Consider the following 23,474-nt stretch of genomic DNA (forward strand, 5'->3'; position numbering starts at 1 on the left):
AATTTGCTATGGGGTCTGATGAGGGGCCAGCCCTTTAAAGGCACAGAAAACTTCATTTTCTTATGTTGAGCAGTTTTACTGGAAATGCAATGCAACGGAGGCTAGTACAGCTAAAACACTGTTTTTTGCTCACACTCTTTTGATTGTCGTCAGGTAGCAGTTCAGGACAGGCAATAATACTAGGCATCATTGTAAAGTGCAGACAGGAAGCTTTGTAATGCAATATAATTCACATCCATCCAATAAGCACAGGCAGCACAGTGCATCCGCAAACTATGACTAAAATGTGGAGCGCATGCGGCTGGAGTGGGATCACCATCTTAAAGAAATATCATGAGAAACCAACAAACACTGAAACCAAGGACAACATAGGGGAAATTAGTTGTGCTTAATAAATGGAATGAAGAAACGATAAATTAATGGAAATTAAAGTGGATGAAAAAACAACTTGCCGCAGGTGGGAACCGAACCCACAACCTTCGCATTTTGCGTGCGATGCTCTACCAATTGAGCTACCGCGGCGCTGTTTCCCCATCCACTTTCTTGGGTATTTATGTGTACTAGTAAACCCTGGGAGTGTTAGCCAGCGCCACCACACACAGACCTTGGAGGCGGACGTGGAACGTCCTTGTTGCCACAGGCGTCACGAGAACGTGATCTTTTTGGGTGAAGGCAACTGGTCAATAAACCCACATATGCTACCTGAAGGCATCAATGTTGCCGGATTTGAGACCCTCGTTATGTAATAAACGAGAAGAAAGGGGGTTAACCGAGGGGCCCGATTTTTATTAGTCATATCATGAGAAGCCAACAAACACTGACACCAAGGACAACATAGGGGAAATTAGCAGTGCTTAATAAATGGAATGAAGAAACGATAAATTAATGGAAATTAAAGTGGATGAAAAAACAACTTGCCGCAGGTGGGAACCGAACCCACAACCTTCGCATTTCTCGTTTATTACATAACGAGTGTCGCGAATCCGGCAACATTGATGCCTTCAGGTAGCACATGTGGGTTTATTGACCAGTTGCCTTCACCCAAAAAGATCACGTTCTCGTGACGCCTGCAGCAACAAGGACGTTCCACGTCCGCTGCCAAGGTCTGTGAGTGGTGGCGCTGGCTAACACTCCCAGGGTTTACTAGTACACATAAATACCCAAGAAAGTGGATGGGGAAACAGCGCCGTGGTAGCTCAATTGGTAGAGCATCGCACGCAAGATGCGAAGGTTGTGGGTTCGGTTCCCACCTGCGGCAAGTTGTTTTTTCATCCACTTTAATTTCCATTAATTTATTGTTTCTTCATTCCATTTATTAAGCACAACTAATTTCCCCTATGTTGTCCTTGGTGTCAGTGTTTGTTGGCTTCTCATGATATGACTAATAAAAATTGGGCCCCTCGGTTAACCACCTTTCTTCTCGTTCATCTTAAAGAAAGCATTTTATGTCGTGCGACTTTCCGCACTCTTGGTATGCTTCACCGCTGTACACTGCATGTGCTTGACCGCATAGCATAATTATACTGTGGCAAAGCTGACTTTTGGGAACCGACATTGTGCAACGCTTGCCTTGCTTTCTGTGCTATGACGCCATCGGCAAAAATGACGACGGCCGTGCCGGTGCCATTGCCGACAGTGGCGAATTCTTCAAATGAAAAACATGACACCCCAGCAGCTAGGCCTAACAAGGGCTGCCAGTGGATAAGCATGTGAAAGCGCTTCTTTTAGGCGGCAAGATAATCCAAATGGCGGCAGTGCTGGCGTTAATTAATGTTGTTTTGGTTCTGTGGCTCCAGCAAAAAGTAAGAAAATTGGACAGCAAAGGGTTTGAGCGTCCTAAATTTCAGACGTCCTTACACATTGGCTTTATGGAGCATGTAGCGAAGCTGCAAAGGTGTCCGGATTATCATGCATGTCTGAAAAATCAGCCACGCCACACACTGTAAGCACAAAGATGCACAAGAAATGCATGCGTAATTTGACTTGTGTCAACAAGTTGCATTGTATGAAGCACTAGTTAACCCATTGAAGGCACTGCAGATAAAAAATAACTTTACTGGGATACATGCCGGGTGAGTCTTCTGTGACCCATAGCCTTCCATATAGGAGGCTAAGCTTCCGCAGCGTTGCCTATGTATGAAACTGAGGAGGATAGGCTTTCGCTTACGTGGACGAGCCCCGCCTCCAGATGAGATCGGAGGTGTGGTAATGAAAATGAAAAACTATAAAGAAAACGCAGAGCGATCACAGGGCAAAATCAGCGTCGATACCAGACAAGGTCTCAAGATGTACAACTCTGTGGCACGCAATGGTGTTCAACAGAAGCGTGTGCACGAACCAAGGCTCAAGTTTCAGGACCTTTTGATGGTCTCCACCCTCCCAAATGGTCAATGATGTATATGCATGTATAGCGGCGACCACACATTTCAATGAGTGTGCCCTTTGAGAATATTAGGTGTCGCCTTGCATTTCTGGGGATGCCGTACACGAGTTTCAAGCAGTTTATTATAGTGCTGCCACCTCACGGCTTTCCCAGAACTCATACTATGCATAGTAGCTGCCACCACGGTAGCTGGCTTCGTCTAGTTTTTACTGTCGCATGCTCACATCCGCATGTGCTTGCACCACTGTGAGTTACGGGGGCGACAAAAATTTATTTCCATCTCTCATCTTATTTCTCCATGTGCTACTGTGAAATGCATACCCGTGTGGCTCTTCCAGAGGCTGGCAGCTACTTTGTTTATAAGAAGGCACTAATATGGGTGGCGGATTTCTGGCTGAAGGGGTCCCACCCCCTTTTTTTAAACATGGTACAGTGCACGTGCAGCGTCCAAGTAACCAATCTCGCGTGACGTCACTGGCCCAATGTATACAAGACTTGGTCTCACTCCTCTTGCAGTGTCGCAAACCTGAATGCCTAAAATTCCTTCCCACGTTAATCAATTCGCCTCTCCTCTCTAGATAACTACTTGACTTTTTTCCAAACCTTCATGTATGAGGAGTCGCCATGCTCTAAATATCTCAACCTTTTTTGCCCGCACTGATTCCTTTAAACAGTTCTTTTTCCGTCAACAATTGAAGTCTGTAATTCATTACCAGGACAATCCATTCACTATCATTGAAAGAATTCACACAAGCTTGTTTATAAATGTTTGTACGTTTGTTGTTCATCCCACTCTTGCAATAGCCTCATTGAGGCTGCAGTACGTATAAATAAATGAAAATATAAATATTAAAATCAGTTCCTGTCCAACTTTCTGCCTGGCCTGTTCTCTCACCGCACTGTGCATCCGTGCAATCATTCATTTGCCAGGCCACATCTACACCGGTGGCGTTGAAACACTTAGCAAACAAATGATACGGCAATCCATGTCTATTATTGCGAGAGGTGAAATAACTGATTGTACGTCATCCTGTGATTGAACAATTGATTACTACAAGTTTCTCATTCATTTCATTTTTCTGATGGGTACACAAGCACAGAATTTTCCTGCAGGTACTCAAATGGCACACCTCAATTTCCTATGTGTGTGCATACTGGGGTCATGTTATTTTAATGATATAATTCATTTTCCACTCTTCTTTTAACTCTTGTCACTGAAGCCAGTAACATTAGCACACTGTGCCCATCGTGCTACTGTCGCCTCTCTAATCACAAGAAACATGCCATACCTGATCTTGGAGGTGTTTATCAGCACAAACATTCTGTCTGAGTTCTTGACAAAGCTCTTCAGCTGCCGCTTGACCGACAGCTTCTGCCATCACACCTGCACATGGGCACACAAATCACAGGGAAGCACAGCTCATTAACTTGAAATCAATTGGTATGCTTAAAAGGTTAAACTAAACAAAATTATATACAGTCAAATCTCTGCAAAATTAATAATGGTTCAATGAAATTCCCTTGTTCCCTATCAGTGTCAAATAGAAGTTAATGCATAAAGATTACTGGTGCAACTGAGCTTGTGGCAAGTGCAATTTTGCTTCAATAAAGATTTCATAGAAAAAGTCCACAGACCGTCACCCCGAATAAAGAACAAAGCAATACTTGAGACTATGAACGGTAGAGACTTCGGCATGTTGGCAGTTCATGCTTAAAATAAGAACAGTGTAAGAAAAAGAGGCAAACAAAGACACACACAGCACTTTTCTTCATTTGTCCCTGTTTCTCGCACTGTTCTTATCTTAATACTTGAGAGCTACTCTGGCGAGTCCTGACACTAGGAAATATTGACAGCCAAACAGAATGCAAAAATCTACTGTCTTCACACACCCCAAATAATAGCACTGGCAACAGTCATGCAATAGCTCAACATCAGGGCCAGCACCACTGTCATCACAAGATGGCAAGATTTTGCAGAGTTCGATATGACGTCTGTTGATGCACTGCTCACCAACCAGTATACCACCTAGTCCAGCGTTCCCTTCTTTACAAAAGCTTGTATAAAATATCTATCACATGCTAAGTTAGCAGCAACAGAGTGCTATTGTATTACAATATTGTGTAGTATATTGAAGAGCTCTTAAATCTATTAAATATACTAAGGGCAAGAATATAAACAGACACACATTACTTTTGTGGTCTTAAATCTGGTCAGAACAGAAATAATCATATCCTTCATCCCAATTATGTCTTTATATATAATTTTTTTCCACAGGCCACTTCTCACTGAATTCTCAATATTTCATTTATTTTCAGGTATGTGCACGAGTACCTTATTGTATTTGAGGCTCCACCAGGTGCAGTTTTTGATGAAATTCACAATATATCCAGAAGCTTTCAGTGAAGCGTCCCTGAACTTTCAACAGTGAAGAAACTTTCGGTGCAAGTAATGTTCTTACAGCTATTGCATGTTTCAAAATGATGCTCCTCCATGGCAGACCCTCACGGTACAGTGCTTCATGTGTACTAGTTCTCCAAATAAACTTTGGTGCAGCTTGACCGAAAGACTTCTTGCTGGTATTTTACCAGGCAGCAGCAAGAAAGCAGAAAGAAGAGCTCCGCTCAAACATCATTACTTATATTCACAGTTTATGACATAGGCTCAAGAAGAATACAGCTTTATGAGTTGCGCTTTCCACAGCCGACCATCTGGAAATCGTTTCACAGAGTATAACAGAAATGCTTATGACATTCACTTAACCTGCACAAAATCTTGTATTGGACAAACCAGACGCTGCACTCAATGTCTAGCAAATTCTTTGTTCAAAATTCCCAGATTTCTCCAGGTTTTCATGACTTTTAAAGTGAAAACGTCCCGACCTGACCCCAGATATAAAGTTGCCATCCCATCCTGCCAAACGAACAAGTACCATGATTCTTTTTTACCCTGCACAAGTGTTGACTGGAATCGCCTTTCTGCTTCCATAGATCACATTGCAGAGACATCTTCATTCAAAACAGCAGTCTACCATGCTATCGCTTAACATTTTTTTCTTTTATATAATTGTTTGCATATTACTTTGCTTTGTTACCACTCCTTTATGTAGTGACTTCGGGCCTTGAAAGTATGTATAATAAATACAGAAATAAATAAATAAATACAGCAACAGAATTTTCCACAGAAGGTTTCAGACAATGTCTAAAAAATTGGGCAATCAAGAAGAAACAAAACTTGGAGGAGAACTTTCAGCTTACACCAGAAGCAGGAAAACTAAGTCAAATCAGAGTCCTTTAATATTTACAGTAGAACCTCTATCATATGTCTTGGGAAAAAATGTGATAAAGAACATACTAACTGGGAAAATGAACTACCCAAAGTTGCTAAAAACTTTGCCAGGCCTAACTGTAGTCGACATCTACGTAATGCAAAGCATTATGCGAATTGTTGCAGCCCAAGGCGCCGACACACACTGCGCTGGTGGGGATTGAGCATCCCAAGAAGTGCGTTGTTGTTCTTGCAGCTCATGTCTGCACTCCTCGAATTCAGCCTCTGTCAACTGCTTCTCGAGCTGAGCACCTTGGTGGGAAGCGCTGACACGCCCACGTAGCACAAAATCGAGCTGGCGGGGACCAAGTGGTCCGAGACATGCTCTGTTGTTTTCCTATTGCATAGTGGTTTAACATTTTCATGCCAGCGGGAAAAGCAGCAGTTTTGGGGTTGTCTAGTCAATACTTTTTTTTCTATCACATACCAATCTTGATACTGAAGTGTACAGCATCAAATTGAAGTGGAATGTTTTTTTCCAATGGTGCTATATTCAACCAACATGTTTATTGAAAACACTTAAAAAATATATGAAAACAAAAATTTTGTAGAAAAGAAAAGTTATATCAAAACATAACTGTTGCTTCGCACAGGAAAACCTATAAACATTTCAGAATACGTATCTTCACCGCAAAGGACTTGCGTATTATTCCAGCAAATATGATCTTTCTACGAAAAAATTCCTTGAAATAAAGAAAACATTAACCCTAGTGACTAGCCCTAGCGTGATGCCGAGGTCAACTCTTGGCCGCCTTCTCATGTGTAACTTCACCTGCTACATGGCCGCCAGCAAATTATCCTGACCGAAGGTCGTTAACACCTTGCACATAAGAAATCACCTTTAGAACACACAGGATATTTTCATCCCGGAGCATGGCAGCTTTGAAGCGGTTTGGCAAAGAAAGCGAAACCCCATTCAAAGATCTAACAAACCGAAGTTGTCTTCGGCACCATTGCTGCTTCCAAAGTTCAAAAACCTGCACAGGTGCATTAGAATCGGTATAAATCGGAAATGTGACATTTCCATGCATGAGCGCCGCTTAACGAAGATTCCATCTTGGAAACCACAAGTGCTCATCACGCCGACTGGAAGAAACAGTGGATATTAACAGAGGGCTGCGAAAGGGCGGTCGTGCTTCTGATCGTGATTTATACATAAGGGGAATGGAAAGGTCGTCGGAGCACAGTAAACTAGGATTTGATCACCCACATAGACAAAATGTAATACTGATATAACAACGCTTACTAGGATTAATATCTGCAGATTACAGTCTTATTAGCAGATAACCAGAGAGATATCTAACGGCTTGCAATTATCTGTGGACAGGAGGGTGAAACCTACAGTAAAAGAATACAGATATTTGGGCGTGTATATAAATGTGGGAGATGTACCTAGGAATCCACAAAGATGCATTTAAAGCAAAAGGCAAGAGAAATGCAGCTATAATGAAGCGCAGAGTGCTATGGAGGTATACGAAGTATGATGTCATAGGACTGTGGAAGGGTGTAATGGTGCTGGGACTTGCATCTGGAAATGCAATGCTATGCTTAAGGTCAGAAATATAGTCTAGGAAGTAAACCAAAGAGGTAGATTAGCATTGGGAGCCCATGGAAAAATGACAAATGAACCAGTACAGGGAGCATATCATATTAACTGCAAATAAAGACGGGGACAGTGGAAGAACGACACGGGTGGGGAGAAATAGGATGGGCATCTTTTGAGGTGAGGGAGGCACAAAGTAGAATACCTTATGAGGAAAGACAGACACAGAGGACAGTAGATTTAAGTAGTTTATAGACAAGATGTGTGGATTTTCAATGATGAAAAAGAATGAGAAAATCGGTGGGAAAGTATACAGGCCATAGTATTAGTGAGACTAAAAAGAACATAAAACTTAAAGCTAAACAGGCGGAGTTCAAGCACTACTTAGAGGAGATAGAAGAAAAGAAATCAGTGGCATACTATAGACAACGGAAGGAGGAGATCAGGAGGGAAATTTCTGTGATAACTAAAGAGGCAGCGCACTTCTTTTTGGAGCTAGGTCAGCCTGTCTGAAAATGTGAAGTTATAACAGATTAACCCAAGAAAATTACTTGTGTGTGGCATATGCAGAAAAACTTCGGAAACCATTACACATATCTTGTTGGTATGCCACGGTATACATCCAGTAGTAAATAGAATTGGGGCAGTCTTCAGGAAGGTCCGGAGTTTAAAGACGGTACCGAAGGGACAAACACTGGTGCAGTAAATGTAAGAGACGATTTGGAGGATTGGTGGCGCATAAGGAGAGAGAGGGACGTGGAATAAGAATATGTATGTAACCACAGAATAGAGCAATTATATATAGAAAAAAGTAAAAATTAGAAACATTTGACATGAACTCACAAACACTTAAACAGTAGACTAGAATGTGGTGCCACAAGCCACTACCCTGTTTCAGAGGGGATTACACTCCTAACAGGCGCATACCCAGGATTTTTTTTTCAAGGGCTGGGGGGGAGGGGGGGCACCCAAGTTAACTTTTTATGCAAATGAGAGGGGGTACATTTACTAGTACAAATGTGAATTACTTGACAAACAAGGAACCACATCAAATCGACTCGCACAGGAGGAACACTGCCAAGAGCAAGTAAACAAGCGAAAGTGTAAAATAAAGATTTCTAGTAGCGTTTTTTTACTTACATCTGGAAGAATTATAGAGAAATGTATATTTGCGGAACGATCGCAGTTCTTTTGGATCTCTCGTTTACTGCTCTACCAAGTGCCAAAGTCGACTCGTATTGTTATATGGAAAGTTGCATAATGATGCATGGCCACCAGTCCAGTACAGGGTGTCTACCAAGTTGACATTTCCAAATTCCCTGAGTTTTCCAGGTTTTCCCTGAGTACCATTGCAAAGTTCCCTGAATGAGCCAGAACTTTGTTTTACGTCAAGACAGGCTGACACCATGTTGCCCGATGCTGTCACTCTCTAGTAAGCATGTTGAAACAAAGAAAAATGACTTAATCCAGTTTGAATAGTAAGGAGTAATATCTATTTCATTTAAAAAGAAAACAGAACGAAGGTGTTAGTAAGATGCACAGCGAAAAAAATGGTAGAACCCATTCCAGATAGAGTCGAACATTTTCAAATATGAATGAAAAGGAGATGCATACATAAGTAAATTATTTTTGAATATGAGCTATTTCTATCAATTGATAGCAAGCTCATCGGTATGAGGCCTGAACTTTGTCACAACTAAGATTCTCTCTCAGCAGCTGGGAAGTCAACCTCAACTGTCCTGACATACTCTCAGCCCCTACACAACATCTCAGTGTTGGGTTTCACTGCTTTAAAGAGTTTATTTTTGTATTGATGTGGGACACCTGCATCTAGGCGTCAGCCAACACTTTGTTTTTTGAGCTCAGGCTCTTTCAAAAAGGCGGCGGCACGCTTCGTTTCCCGTTAATTCCCGAGTGCGTCGGACCTTTAATAGTTCGTGTTGTCCACTTCTCTACTCTTGTGTCCTGTCTGCACGCCTCACTTCTATTTTGCATGACGGACCTTTCTGTTCTCATCCTCCTTCTGCCACGCGTTCACCCCATGGATCATTTGAAGCATCCTCTTGGTCAGTTCTACAGTCAACGTCCAATTTTTAGGACTCCCTAGAGGTCGCAATAACACCCGAAAAATCGGGCAGTCCGAAAAAAATGAATGCATGCCTTTAATTGCCCTTAAGGGCTAAAATTGGCACAAGCACGTCCGAAAAAAGCTCTTAAGGCTTGCCAGTACACTTATTAAGCATATCGATGCTCGTACTGTGACAGGAGACGGGGGTGCACACGTGTATAATTAAAAGAATGCATGCTGTGTCCCGTGACAATTGCCCCTTCTCACGCTTGTATTAAAGGGACCCTGAAACGCTTTTGACGATTTTCTACAAACGTGTTGAGTCGTTAGAGTAGGTCCTTCTAATCATTAATTGACACATCTAAGTGCTCCGCGTAAAGCGTGTAATTTATTATGTTTTAAATATGCACATCGCTGCCGATCGCAGCACACTGCTCAGCGGAATTTTAAGCCGCCCCTACCCATATGACCGAAATCACCCATACGACGTCAGTGGGGCGAGCTATCCGATTGGCTGACAAGGGCGCGTGATCGATAATTTTTCCAATTTTATGGTAAACAAATGATCTTCGTAATAGTTGAAATGTTAGTTAATTTGTTTTTATGAAAAGAAAGTAACATAAAGAGAATGCACAAGAATAATTTTTCAGTACAGTCGAACCCGGCTATATCGAACTCGCCAAAAAACGCCTATCAGTTCGATATAGAGCATAATTCGATATAAGCCTGCTAAATAATTGGATGTCATAAAAGCACATACTATTTATGAAATCACTTTATTGATGAAACTAGCTTAGTTTCGCACGAAATAGTCCTGCATTTTCTTCTGCTTGGGCAATTTCGCTGCCCGCGACGCACGCACTTCCCCACGTTGTCTAAGGAGTCGGAGCAGCTGAGGCCGCAACATTCCGCATTCGCGCAGAAGCACCGGACTAGTGCGAGCGCACCAATCACTTCGGAGGATGTGGGCCAAAGACGGTCGTTGCTTTCCTCGTTGTGGCCATTTTCACTTGTGCTCGGCACGATGTCGGCATTGTAGTCTTCGTTTCCGGGCTCTCCCGTGGTCGCGACACCATCATTTGCGCTCACAAACTCGTCCACCGTTGATTCGTCAACAGCTTCCGGAAATTCTGACAGCTCGCTCCAAACTTCGGCAACAACAGCAACGGCTTCGTCGCATTAATCAGAATTTACAGTCATCACCGAGCACGCGGAAGTCGGTACGGCTGAAGCTATTTTGAATGAACCACTCGTACACGGCCGTGCGTACGCGTCGGGTGCCACGGGCACTACGGGCACCGGGTAGCGAGTTAGGCCGCTTTAGCCCTAATTTCCCCCTTCAAGATCGTGCCGAGAGTGCACCTCGGAATCTTGTACGTTGCGGGGACATCCGACTTGTCACCGCGTTCGACCCGGTTTATGATTTCGAGCTTCACGACGAAAGGCAAATTCTGTCGCTTCATCACGGCAACACTGCGGGAGAAAGCGCACACAATGAATCAGATAAGCAGCGAAACAACTCGCACTTTCGCCATCTTGCACGACGAGGGCATAAGAGCCTCTGATTGGCTCTCTGAGCAAGCGCTGCGGGCGGCGGGCCAGGATCATTTTTTGTAGGGGGGTGTCGGCGGCTCCGAGGTAGCGCGGTCACGTAGGGAGAGCGGTTGGATGGAGCCGCGCCGTCGGGCTTTCCCGTCACCGCGAGGGAAAGCCAACTTCCGGGGGCACTTTCCGCCGCTTGACGTTCGATTTATCGGGAGTCGCTACTAGTTTTGTTCGATGTATGCGTAATTTTTGCTATATATACTCATTGTAACTATACCGTGTCCAGAAATTGTTCGATATATGGAATAATTCGATGTAAACGGGTTCGATATAGTCGGGTTCGACTGTACACTTAAGCACTTCCGGCACACAGCGTGTGTTGTCTGCTTGCGTTAAAACGTACTCCATTTTGAAGAGAGCTCCGTGGTCAGAGTCGGTCTCAGTCTTTTCGCGAGCACTATGATTCAACTTTGTTGCCTTGTGGACTGCAAACGTAGCGACTGGCAATATGTCAAGCTGCGACATCGTGTCCTTCTGCAAGGCAGCGTACGAGCGAACTGGCTGCTGCGCATCGGACTGCCGCTATCCGATCGGCGCCAGGATTTGTGCGTTTGTGGCCGTCACTTTACACCGGAAGATTACTAACGCAATAGCGTTTCCCGAGTCCGGTATTAGAGAAAATGCAAGCGCAAGGGGACAGGCCGCTTGACTTTGCCGTAACGGGATGAGCCATGAGATGAGCAGAAGGGCAAATGCGAATGGTCTGCACGGTGCAGCCACCTGGTGGCACAGAGCTCAACCATACACAGTAGCAGCAACGAAGTGTATTCTTCTTTGCTGCTGGTGTATATTTTTCGCAGGAGTGTAATCATGAACACGTTGTTTTTATAAATGTTTAAAATGTTTTACACTTGGTTAGAGCAATATTAGCGCTTTGTTTGGCTGGTTAAGCTCTGCACTAACAAGTGTATGGACCGTGCAGACCGATCAGGCCGCTCACGTACGTCTACGCTAAAGTTCCTTCATCACCTTGAGTTTATGCCTACAGTCATTTGCCGAAATGACCAGCTTGCCTGTGGTTACCGGAATACAAGACACGTTCGGCGCTACGACAGAATGCTCGCAATGCACGCTGCTTTGATAGCTCTCGCGGGGGGTCGACGGCCAAGCGGCTAGCGGAGCGGTCTCGCGCGGGCGGGGGCGGGCTCCAAAACAACCGGAAGTGGACGATGTGACGTCGCATCGTGACGCGGAACCAGTGAAGGCGGAGCTTAGCCCCGCTCGATCGGCGAACGAGTTGAGGAGGAAAAGCATGGCTAGGGAGGAGGGTAACTTCTAATCGCTTGTAGCTCCATTAATACGTAACGCTTCACTTAAATTGTGGTGTGAATGTTCTACTTAAGCTGTACCCTACGCGTCTACAAAATTTGTCCGAACCGTTTCAGGGGCCCTTTCAAAAAGGCGGCGGCACGCTTCCTTTCCCGTTAATTCCCGAGTGCGTCGGACCTTTAATAGTTCGTGTTGTCCACTTCTCTACTCTTGTGTCCTGTCTGCACGCCTCACTTCTACTTTGCATAACGGACCTTTCTGTTCTCATCCTCCTTCTGCCACGCGTTCACCCCATGGATCATTTGAAGCATCCTCTTGGTCAGTTCTACAGTCAACGTCCGATTTTTAGGACTCCCTAGAGGTCGCAATAACACCCGAAAAATCGGGCAGTCCGAAAAAAATGAATGCATGCCTTTAATTGCCCTTAAGGGCTAAAATTGGCACAGGCACGTCCGAAAAAAGCTCTTAAGGCTTGCCAGTACACTTATTAAGCATATCGATGCTCGTACTGTGACAGGAGACGGGGGTGCACGCGTGTATAATTAAAGAATGCATGCTGTGTCCCGTGACAATTGCCCCTTCTCACGCTTGTTATGCTTCGCCGCGTAACACTGCTGTACTGAGGCGAAGCTAGCTTTCGGAGACTGGCATTACGCAACGCGCTGTGCTCTGCGAGCTTCGCAGCCAATCGCGAGGATTACAAAGGCAGAGTCGGTGCCATTGCTGACAGCGGCAAATTCTTTCAATGAAAAACACGGCACCGCATGGCAAGAAGCTTAACCGCGAACGTAGAAGCAATAGCGCGGCTAACGTTGCCGCGGTGGTGGCTACGGCTGCCAGCGGATCTGCGTGCGAAAGTGCCTGTTCCAGGCGGCGAGATCATAAAATGGCGGCGGTGGTGGCTTTGATTAATGCCATTTCAGACATGCAGTCAGAGCAATATACATTGACTATATAATGTACGTGGTGGTGCCGCAAAGCCGTACGAATTATCGGGCAGGTCCGAAAAATCGGGCGTCTGGAAAATCGGTCGTTAACTACTCTGGCAATATCTCGTGCCGATGACACGGCGTCAATGACGATTCGTTGCCATTCCTCTGTTGCTGGAACCAGCACTAACACGATTTTCCCTGATAGAATCACAAATTCCCCGAGTTTTCCCTGAATATTTCCAGACTATTTAAATTCCCTGAGAATTCCCGGTTTTCCCGGTTGGTAGACACCTTGCCGTACAACCGCGTAGAGCGCAAGACGCTGCGGTTCTAGACGTGCTGCGCCCACCGCGGAAGGTTAGGAAAACACCCGCATAAGCACAGCAGAGAAGTGGCTGCGTCAGGCGCCTCGACTGATAACGGTAGAAGCGTCATTCAAAACACACGGAATCATTCTCCACTTCCGGCAGCGCTTTCTCTACTTCCTTATTAAATAAAAAGATGGTGATTCATAAATATGTTCACAAACAACGGTTAAATTTGTAAATTTTCGCTTTTTCTTCCTGTTTGGCTATTGCCTCGGCTCTCTCCCTTAGTAGATCGCTTAATTTCTCAACTCCTTGACACTCTCGTTTCCAGTTGCCAATTTTGCACGAAAAGTGCTGTACAATTAGGGAAAAACGAAATGAGGTAATTGGTGACTTTCATATTACTAATGGGTTTAATAGTTATTGCAGGCTTTCATGATGGACGCTGTTTCGCAATATTTTATTTTCCACCTTATCTAACCCATATCGCGGGTATATGGTTCCGAGGATCTGCCAGCGTCGTGGCGAGCCATCACTCGAGGAAATAATGAAGCAAAAGGAAAAGTTGAAAGCAACTGGCGTTTTCTCCGGCCGGAACTCGTTCCACGTGCATACAGACCAGCTCACTACGAACAAAATTTCTTTCCTGGTCCCTTGCTCAGGCTAAACAAAGAAGGTTAAACTAACGACACAACAGCGATGCGCGTGACCATTCCAATAAATAGTGACAACTGAACGCATCTCAAGTTAATCGCGCGGCCACCGAATCAATGAGAAAATTGACCTTATCATCCCTGGAGATGCCAATAACTACCACCATCCTAAAGGAGAGAAAAAGGCAGCAAAATGTTAACCGTCGAATAGCTGTCAAGTCTCAAGATTGATTTGGTGGCGCTTTAGCAATGTGTGTGAGGAGTGGTGGCGTGGGAGGGGGGGGAGGGGAGTAGGCACGTGCCTGACTCCTAACGATCATCATAGACTTCACCAGACTTCTAGGTGGCATGCTACATAATCAGATTCATCACATGGTGAGTTCTGATGATGATTTATGGGTTTTTTTTCATCACAAGGGCCACAGATGGCCGAAGAGCACCAAGAAATGGTGTGGGAAAGCCGATGATGCGGTGCGTGACAAGGGTAAGATGTAGCAAGGCTATGTAGAGGCCTAAAATATTCCCTATAAGGTACGTAAAATATGCAAGCATTAAAATAATGTCAAGGATGAGTGATGTGGGCGATGATCATAGAATATATTGTAAGGAAGAGAACGAACGCGCACAGAGTTAGCAGCATCGGCAGCATCAAGCGCGCAGCAGAGGCTCGAGCTCGAAAACTGCTCGGTGCATCCTAGCATCTTGCTCCAGCATCTTGCTGCTGGTTGCTCTTATTTTCGACGTTTCGTTCGCAATTTCGCTACTGTGATCGCACCACTAAACCAACTTCTCCAAGGCGACAATGAACTTTCTGCTTGGTCGGAAGCCTCTGATGATGCCTTTACGACTCTTCGTCACCTACTCACGTCTCCGCCAATCTTGCGCCATTTTGATCCAAGCGCACCTACAGAACTTCACACTGATGCCAGTGGTGTCGGCCTTGGTGCCGTGCTCGCACAACGCAAGAACACTAATGCCAAATACGTAGTCGCCCCCCCGCCCCCCCCCCCTTATGCCAATCGTGCCCTCACGAAACCTGAGGCCAATTACTCAGTAACAGAAAAAGAGTGCCTGGCTATCGTATGGGCTCTTCAAAAATTTCGTCCATATCTCTATGGTCGACGCTTTGACGTGGTGACGGATCATCACGCTCTTTGCTGGTTGTCCAACCTAAAAGACTCGTCGGGCCGCCTCGCTCGGTGGGCCCTCCGAATCCAGGAATACGATATCCGCGTCGTCTATGGCTCTGGACGCAAACACGCTGACGCCGATGCCCTCTCACGCTGCCCAGTTACTTCAGACAGCAGCACTTCTACCGACAGACATGACATCTCACCACTTGACATCCTGGACATGGCATCAAAGCAACGAAAAGACCCATGGATCGTCATGATGTTCGACTTTTTGTCAAATCCTCCGGCAACTTTGGAACCTCGAGTGTTACGCCGACAGGCGCAGCATTTCACAATCCAGGACGGACTTTTATACCGCCGCAACTACCACAATGACGGCCGCAAATGGCTCTTAGTAGTGCCTCGCCACCTACGACAAGAGTTCTGCTCCGCTTTTCATTCTGACCCGCAGTGTGGTCACGGCGGAGTGTCAAAAACTTACACACGACTTTGCCTACAATATCATTGGCGAGGGATGTACATCTTCGCCCACAAATACGTACGCTCCTGCATTGCCTGCCAGTGACGCAAATGTGTCCCGCATCTCTCCACCGCACCTCTCCAACCACTTCCCTGCCCAGCTCAGCCATTTGACCGTGTCGGCATTGATATATACGGGCCTCTTCTATCTACTGGCACTGGCAACCGATGGATTGTTGTCGCTGTAGATCATTTGACACGGTATGCTGAAACCGCCGCCTTGCCTGCCGCATCAGCAAAAGACATCGCCTCATTCATTCTAAACAACTTCGTTCTCCGCCATGGCGCACCACGTGAACTGTTGAGCGATCGGGGCCGCGTATTCCTCTCGGATGTCCTGCAGTCACTCCTATCTGAATGCCAAATTATTCACCGAACTACTACTGCTTATCATCCACAGACAAATGGCTTAACAGAACGACTCAACAGAACCCTTGGTGACATGCTATCAACGTATGTTGCATCTGACCACTCCAACTGGGACCTTGTACTTCCGTTCGTCACTTGCGCATATAACACTGCCTCTCAAGCCACTACCGGATTCTCACCATTCTTTCTGCTTTACGGCCGCCATCCCTCCAGCACCATTGATATGATTCTCCCGTACCGGCCGGACCCTGCTGAATGCTCACCTGTTTCTACGGTTGCTCAGCACGCCGAGAAACGCCGACAACTGGCCCGTTTTTTGACGTCTGCTCAACAGAGCCGCAAAAAAAAACGCCATGACCTCAATCCTCCCTCTCACCCCTTGCCCGTCGACTCACTCGTGTTGCTTTGGGTCCCGCCTGTTGCTGCTCCTGGCCTTCCGTCCAAGCTCCTCCCGAAGTACCACGGGCCCTACTGCGTGGCTGCACAAACATCACCAGTGAACTACGTGGTCAAACTCGTATCGCCATCTTCCAATCTGCGTCGTCGGGGGCGAGAGACTGTGCACATTGACCGTCTGAAGCAGTATTATGATCCGCCCACCTCTTCCTAGGTCGCCAGGATGGCTACTCTTCAATTCCAGGGGTGATTGTGACGAAGAAGATTGGCAGGCTGAAAAGCCCCGTTGCCATTGCGTGGCTCGTACCCAGTTCGTTCGCTGGCTGCGCCCTACCTGCTGTTGCCGCGTTGGCCGCTGCTTCTCTATGACCTGAATAAACCCCCTTTACACTTTTCGTTGTTTCGTTACTTATGTTTAATAAGTGTCCTTTAGTGTTTCGCTCTCTTATATTTGTAACATCGGGACGATGCTTTTTAAGAGGGGGGTATTGACACGTGTACTTATCTTTATCGGGTGACCATGTTTCGCCGCCTAACAAATGTAATTGCACAGCGCGGGACGCGCCTGCTGTGTATCCGAAGTTTCTGGAAAGTTATCCATGCTTCTATCCGGCTGTCTGTTGTCGCCGAACCTTGTGTTATCTGATTTCATCGCGTGATGCGAATGGTGTAGAACTTTGTGGAAGGTACGCGGGTCCGAACGATTAGTCTGGAACATTCGACGACTGCTGTTTAAAAGCCAACGCGCTTGACCCGCTGATCAGATTTTTGACGATCGCTGACCGTGTTCGCCACTATCATTGTGCTATATGTGTAGCCTGTTTTTGTGGGCACAGGTTCGCCCAATAAATGTTAGTTTTGTCTTTCACAGTATTGCTACTGTGTTCTTCAACGTCACACCACGTGACAATATAAAGGGATACATTGTTTGTATGCCAAAGGAAAGTGCCGTCTTCAATCTGCTTCAGCTTCTGGCACTCCAGCAAAACGTGGAGTACCATCAGCCTTTCGCCACATCTGCCATGAAAAGGGGGGAAAGGGGAAGTTTCAAGACCAGTTAAAAGGTGTGAATGCGTACCATATTTATGCCCTATTCCAAGGCAGCAAAAGAGAACTTCAGATCATCATGACTTAGTTAATGATGTCCATTTCCCTAAAAGTGGCTTAATTATGCGGAGCTTATTCAATGTTTGCTCATCCCACAAGTATTGCCAATAGCTCCCGAGTTTATTGCATAGGAATGGCTTAAAGTCTGTGGCAGGAAGGGCTATGGTTGGATTTCTAGGTTTTGTTGCTGTGGAAGCTGCCATTTTATCTGCAAGCTGGTTATCCTCTATACACTTGTGCCCAGACACCCAACACAATACAACCTGTTGGTTAGATACATACGTATTGCAGAGAAGTGAATAAAACTTGTTTATTACAGGATTTTACAGGATATTACACATTTTGATGACGCTCATGGAATCTGTGAATATAGCAGCCTTTGGGAGCTTTGCCTTCTTAATGTGTTTAGTAGCCAACAGCATTGCACAGGCTTAATTCTGCTGTGAAGATACTGGTTTCAGGATGTAGAACATCTGATTCCGAAAACGATGGTCCAACAGCTATGCAAGAGGCACCGGCTTCCGACTCCGAAGCATCTGTGTAAAACACTGGGCTGGGGTCAAGGAAGCATGAGTACTTCGGCTGGAGCTCACGAAAGTGCATATGTGTGTGTGCATCTGGAGCGTGTTTTGTAACTTCTATAAATGGTGTGTCGCATTTAACAATTTGCGATTGCCGCGGCCGTAACAGCTTTACTGGAGCCATTAGGCAATGTTGGAGGATTAGGACACCGATTTCATCACCAAGTTTTATGACCCACCTTGAAAAAGGTGCTCTCACTGAGGGTCGGCTATGAAATAGTGCAGCACATCGCATATGTACATCGTTGACGTACATATGTGTAGCATGGATGTCGAGGGTTACAGACTATACTTTTGAGGAAATATGTAAAACTTCTGTATGTCCTTTGTAGGTGAAAAGACCACTCGTTTGATTCCACATGTAGTCTTTCAATAGAGGCTTGTTCTGAAGATGCTGTGGGCAAACGGATACCCAGATGGTAGACTGGATCCAGCACCTTAAGCGTGCTCGGTGTGGCAAAGTGATATACCATGGAACCATAATCCAAATATGATCGAACAAGGCAGTTGTAGAAGTTTAATAAGCACTTCCCGTCACTTCCCCATGTTGTATGAGACAGAATTTTTAGTGTGTTCATTGTCTTTAGGCATTTCGCCTTGAAATATTTGATATGAGGAATGAAGGTCAATTTCACATCAAGCACAATGCCTAAAAACTTGTGCTCCTTGTTGCATTTGTTGCCCTGACACTCCTATACTGGGATCTGGAGCTAGTCTTTACTTTCTTCTGAAAAGAACACAGGAACCTTTTTGGGGGTTAAGTTCAAATCCCTTTTCTTCTGCCCATTTAGACGCTTTGTTTAGGCCTTGCTGTACCTGTTGTTCACAAACTGCAAGGTTACAAGATTTGAAGCCTAATCGTACATCACCTACATAAACAGAATAGATAATTGCTGGAGGTAGAGGTACATGGAGCGAGGTCATCTTAACAATGAAGAGTGTGTAGCTGAACAAGCCTTTCTGAAGTACACCAGCTTCTTGTGTAAATGGACGGTACAATACTTCGCTGATTCTCACTCGGAAAGTATGGTCGGACAGGTAGCTTTCTATTGTGTTAAGCATATTTCCTCAAGTGCCCATCTGCAACAGGTTCCGTAATATACTGTACCGCCATGTCGGGTCCTACGGCTTTACCGTGTTGAGGAGTATAGACAAGTAGTACTGGGCTTGTGTACAAATGCATAATGGATGTTTGCTTCGATACGCATGAGATGTTTGGTTGTAGATCGGCTTTCCCTAAAGCCACATTGAAATGGGTCAAGCATTTCATTGAACTCTAAGAAATGTACAAGAGGGCCGTTTTCCCGAAAAGCTTAGAAAGGCAGCTCGTAAGCGCTATTGGACGGCAGCTGGTCAGCAATGAAGTATCTTTACCATGCTTCAAAACTGGGATAACAATAGCTTCTTTCCATATAGATGATAGACGCACTGCAGCACAGATAATATTGAAAAGTGCGAGTTGTGTGATTTGCATGTCGCAGTGTAAGTGCTTAACCATATCGTACACGATTCTATCAGGGCTCAGTGCAGAGCTATGACATGCCGTCAAGGAAGCTTTATGTTCGGCAATGCTAAAAGGACAGTATAAGGATTGTTTGGGCTACATTTCCGGTTCAGTGACTTGCGTTCTTCTATTGCTCCATATTTCAGAAAGTTCTCTGAACAGAGAGCGGAGCTAGACCTGCGCTCGAAGTGTTCACCAAGAGCATCAGCCTGGTCTTCCTACTTGCTTCCTTCTTTATCCACCAGCCGGCTCCATACTTTTGCCTGCTGTGCATATGAATTAATGTCAGACAGGAACCTCTCCCAGTTTGCCTTCCTAGTTTGTTGTCCCATTTGCCTTCCCTGTGATTTAATGTTTTTAATTTCTATCACATTTCTTGCAGTTGGGGTTGGTTGGATCGCATACGGCAGACATTGTGAGCTCCTGACTGGAAGCTTACCATCATCATTGAAAAGGAAGGTATACAATCAGTGCATTTTACCAGTGCTGACATATGGGGCAGAGATTTGGGTGACTGGCAAAGAAGCTTGAGAACAAGTTAAGGACCGCACAAGGAGCGATGGAACGAAGAATACTAGGCATAACTTTAAGAGACAGAAAGAGAGCGGTTTGGATCAGAGAGCAAAAGGGTATAGACAATATTCTAATAGACATTAAGAGAAAAAAATGGCGCTGTGCAAGTCATGTAATGCGCACATTAGATAACCGTTGGACCATTAGGGTGATAGAATGGGTACCAAGAGAAGGGAAGCACAGTAGAGGACGGCAGAAGACTAGGAGGTGTGACGAAATTAGGAAATTTGCGGGTGCTAGTTGAAATCGGTTGGCGCAGGACAGAGGTAATCGGAGATCACATGGAGAGGACCTTCAGTAGAAATAAAATAAGCGGCAGCGGCGGCGCCGCCGCTGCTACTGCTGCTGATGATCATTATGACGACAACGGCAGGAACTTCGTTTCAGCTGTTGCCAAATCGCAGTGGTCAGGACTTCTCTGTTTTGCGCATACCCTGCAGCTGTGTATAAATGATGCTAAAAGGGAAGTGGCAAGTTTTTCCCAGCTTTGTGCAAAGTGTTGAGCGATTGAGGGTTGCTGCAAGAGAAGTGCGCATGCCCGTGCACGGCTTATGGACATTCAAAAGGACATGCATATGGTCCAGCATGAAGTGATTCAAGACGTCCCCACACACTGGAACAGCGAGTACACCATGATCGAGAGACTCGTCACTCTGTGCCCCTACTTCAGTTGAACTTTGCGAATGTGGTGCGGACAACTTGAATTCCAAAGAATGGAAATTAATGGCTGCAGCTATAGATGCCTTGCAGCCCCTAGACCAAGCAACGACCAAGCTGGGCACAGACCACTACCCTACACTTTCCGAAGTGATACCTTTAATGAATTGTACACAAGTGGTGCTGCATCAGCATGTGTCGGAAGGTGAGGAAGCAGCATCATTTGCAAAGAGCCTTTTGCGCAGTCTTGCAACAGGGTTCCCTGACTTAAAAACAGAACATGTTCCAGCAAATGCAATGCTACTTGACCCTCGCTACAAAGACATTTGCTAAACTGAAGAGCCAAAAAAGTGGGCAAAAGCCACACTTTCAACTGCAGAAAATGAGCTCATGCCAGCCCAACACGATTGTGCCCAGACATCTGTTTGCCCAGACATGGCCTCCAGCTAACACTCTGTGGAGTGTTTTTTCTTCATTAAGCTCTAACGTAGTGAAAAGAATGCACATGAAAGAGTTCCTTGCCAAGTGGCAGACTACTTGGCTACCGCTGTGCTTCCAAGGCCTAAAAGCCCTTTGGAGCGGTGGAAGAGCCACGGCAGCCAGCTGTACCCAGCGCTGGCCAAGGTTGCACAAAAGTGCCTCTCGATTCCTGCCACACAGGCAAGGAGTGAGAGGCCGTTTTCAACAGCAGGAAATGTTGTTAGCAGCCAGCGGGAACTGCTGCTCCCAGATCATGTGGAGCAGCTCGCATTCGTGCATGAACACTTGTGAATGCAGTAAAGAAAAGCAGTGTGTGATTTCTGAATAAAATTAAACTGTTAACAATTGTCAATTTCACAAAATTCTGTGCCTACATGTGTTCTAATTCTTTAAAAGTTGTGTAAATTAGTCGGGTCATGATAAAAATGCTAATTTTTTAAAAATATGTGATATACTATTTTAACTATTCGATTCGAAATTATTTGACCAAATCACTATTCGCTTCGAGCCTCACACTGACCATTCGCCCATCCCTAACAAGTTCCACTCCGCACAGATTGGCACAGCATTCCCACTACTGAATTGGCAAAGAAATGCCATGTGGCAACCACACATGCGACTGGACTTAGAATCAGTTCTGGTTTAGTTCGAGAATTTGAGGGCTGTGTGAGAGTTTATAAATGGCTACATAAGAGCTGCTGGCATGCAAAAATGTCCTTATATTTAGTTTAACCAGCCACTCAAAATGTCTTCTACTTGGGGAATTCACAACAATAACAAAAGTATTACACTAGGGATGTGCAAACACTCAAAATTTTCATATACGAATAATTCGAATTGAACAATAACTATTGGTAAATACAAACACCTCTCAAGTATTTCAAATTGTCAACTGTGGGTAATAATCAAGCATAAAATTGGAGTGAAAAGCGCAATAAATTTCATCTTGGCAATCATGGCAGACATTAATAAAGGCATTTTAGTGAAGTGCAGCACTTCCCTCAGTGAGCCAGAATTCCTCAGCCACACTGCTGCCATTCAAACCGAGCAATGAATCCTTGGTACGCAAATGAACTGCTTATTTACTCCCCATTTATGATTTTAATTAACAACGCTTACAATATGCAATGCAACGACAAAAACTTGCTTATGTTGGATTATACTAGGACATAAAGATCATTCTTTGTGAACAGTGATAAAGGCTGTTTATTATTTTAAAAACTAATCGTGGAGTATTCAATATTTGGTTCATTTCTAAAAATTACTTTACACATTTTTTACAGAGGATTTCAGAGTGTTAGCTTCATATCGCTAATCCTTAATCCACAGTGCCCAAGCGACTTGCTGGTGTTACTGACATACCTCGTTTTCCCAATGCACTGCCAGCAACCTTCATCCCAGTCGAGGACTCAGCAAACAAACTGTAGATGAAGAAACAAGGCAAAGGTTGTTCAACATTCACCATCAGACATTAACACTTTCATGAATAGACATGGTTGGAAAATTTAGAAGGTCTGTTTCGCAGTGAGTTAGATCCTTATGCTTTTGCAATCATGATATCTTTTCACACCTGATAATTTACACAACTTCCTTTCTTTTCATTCAAGTGCCATTGCTGCAGTCTTTGGAAAAGTGAGTAATATCTGTTACGTCACTATAAAAGATTATCCTTTAATGAACTCAAGGTTTTGACAAAAGCTCGTCTACTCGGGAGGCATCATAATAAAATGTAAAAAGAAGGACATTAACGACTAAAAGACTACAAAAAGACGTTTCAGCTCCCCTGACGGGAACCTTGCTCACAGTGTAATCAAGGAAGTGGGATACAATGTTTAAAAGGCTTTAAAATATGATGTAAGCAATACGTGTAGATGGGGGAAGGGTTCCGTAATTTTCGTTGTCTGCTGTTTGGATGAGAAGTGATTCCAAGAGGTGTCTTGAAGTCAAAATTCCTTCCTTTTCCAATAAGTTGCCGTTATACCAATCAATTTTGTGGCCCAAGTCAGCTGCATGTTCTGCCAAGGCATTTGATGCGACTTTTTTTCTTGTTTGCATCATTGATATGCTGC

The 23,474-nt window shown here is 44.9% G+C and overlaps 1 protein-coding gene and 2 non-coding genes across 9 annotated transcripts in view; 1 reads left to right on the forward strand and 2 right to left on the reverse strand.

Annotated features, from left to right (window-relative positions):
- Rtca (RNA 3'-terminal phosphate cyclase) overlaps positions 1 to 23,474 on the reverse strand; it is an 83,757-nt gene that overhangs the window by 9,144 nt on the left and 51,139 nt on the right. For all 7 annotated transcript variants that reach the window (XM_075671305.1, XM_075671300.1, XM_075671304.1 and 4 more), the window contains 2 exons: positions 22,768 to 22,826; positions 3,673 to 3,767 (listed from right to left, as the gene is read on the reverse strand). In XM_075671305.1, the coding sequence (XP_075527420.1) occupies positions 3,673 to 3,767; positions 22,768 to 22,826 (154 nt within the window). The remainder of the gene's footprint in view (positions 1 to 3,672; positions 3,768 to 22,767; positions 22,827 to 23,474) is intronic.
- Positions 450 to 522, reverse strand: TRNAL-CAA (transfer RNA leucine (anticodon CAA)). Its single transcript has one exon. It is a non-coding gene; the product is annotated as a tRNA-Leu (tRNA).
- On the forward strand, positions 1,186 to 1,258 carry TRNAL-CAA (transfer RNA leucine (anticodon CAA)). Its single transcript has one exon. It is a non-coding gene; the product is annotated as a tRNA-Leu (tRNA).

Source organism: Dermacentor variabilis, chromosome 10 (genome assembly GCF_050947875.1).
Source record: "Dermacentor variabilis isolate Ectoservices chromosome 10, ASM5094787v1, whole genome shotgun sequence".
Classification (NCBI taxonomy): Eukaryota; Metazoa; Arthropoda; class Arachnida; order Ixodida; family Ixodidae; genus Dermacentor; species Dermacentor variabilis.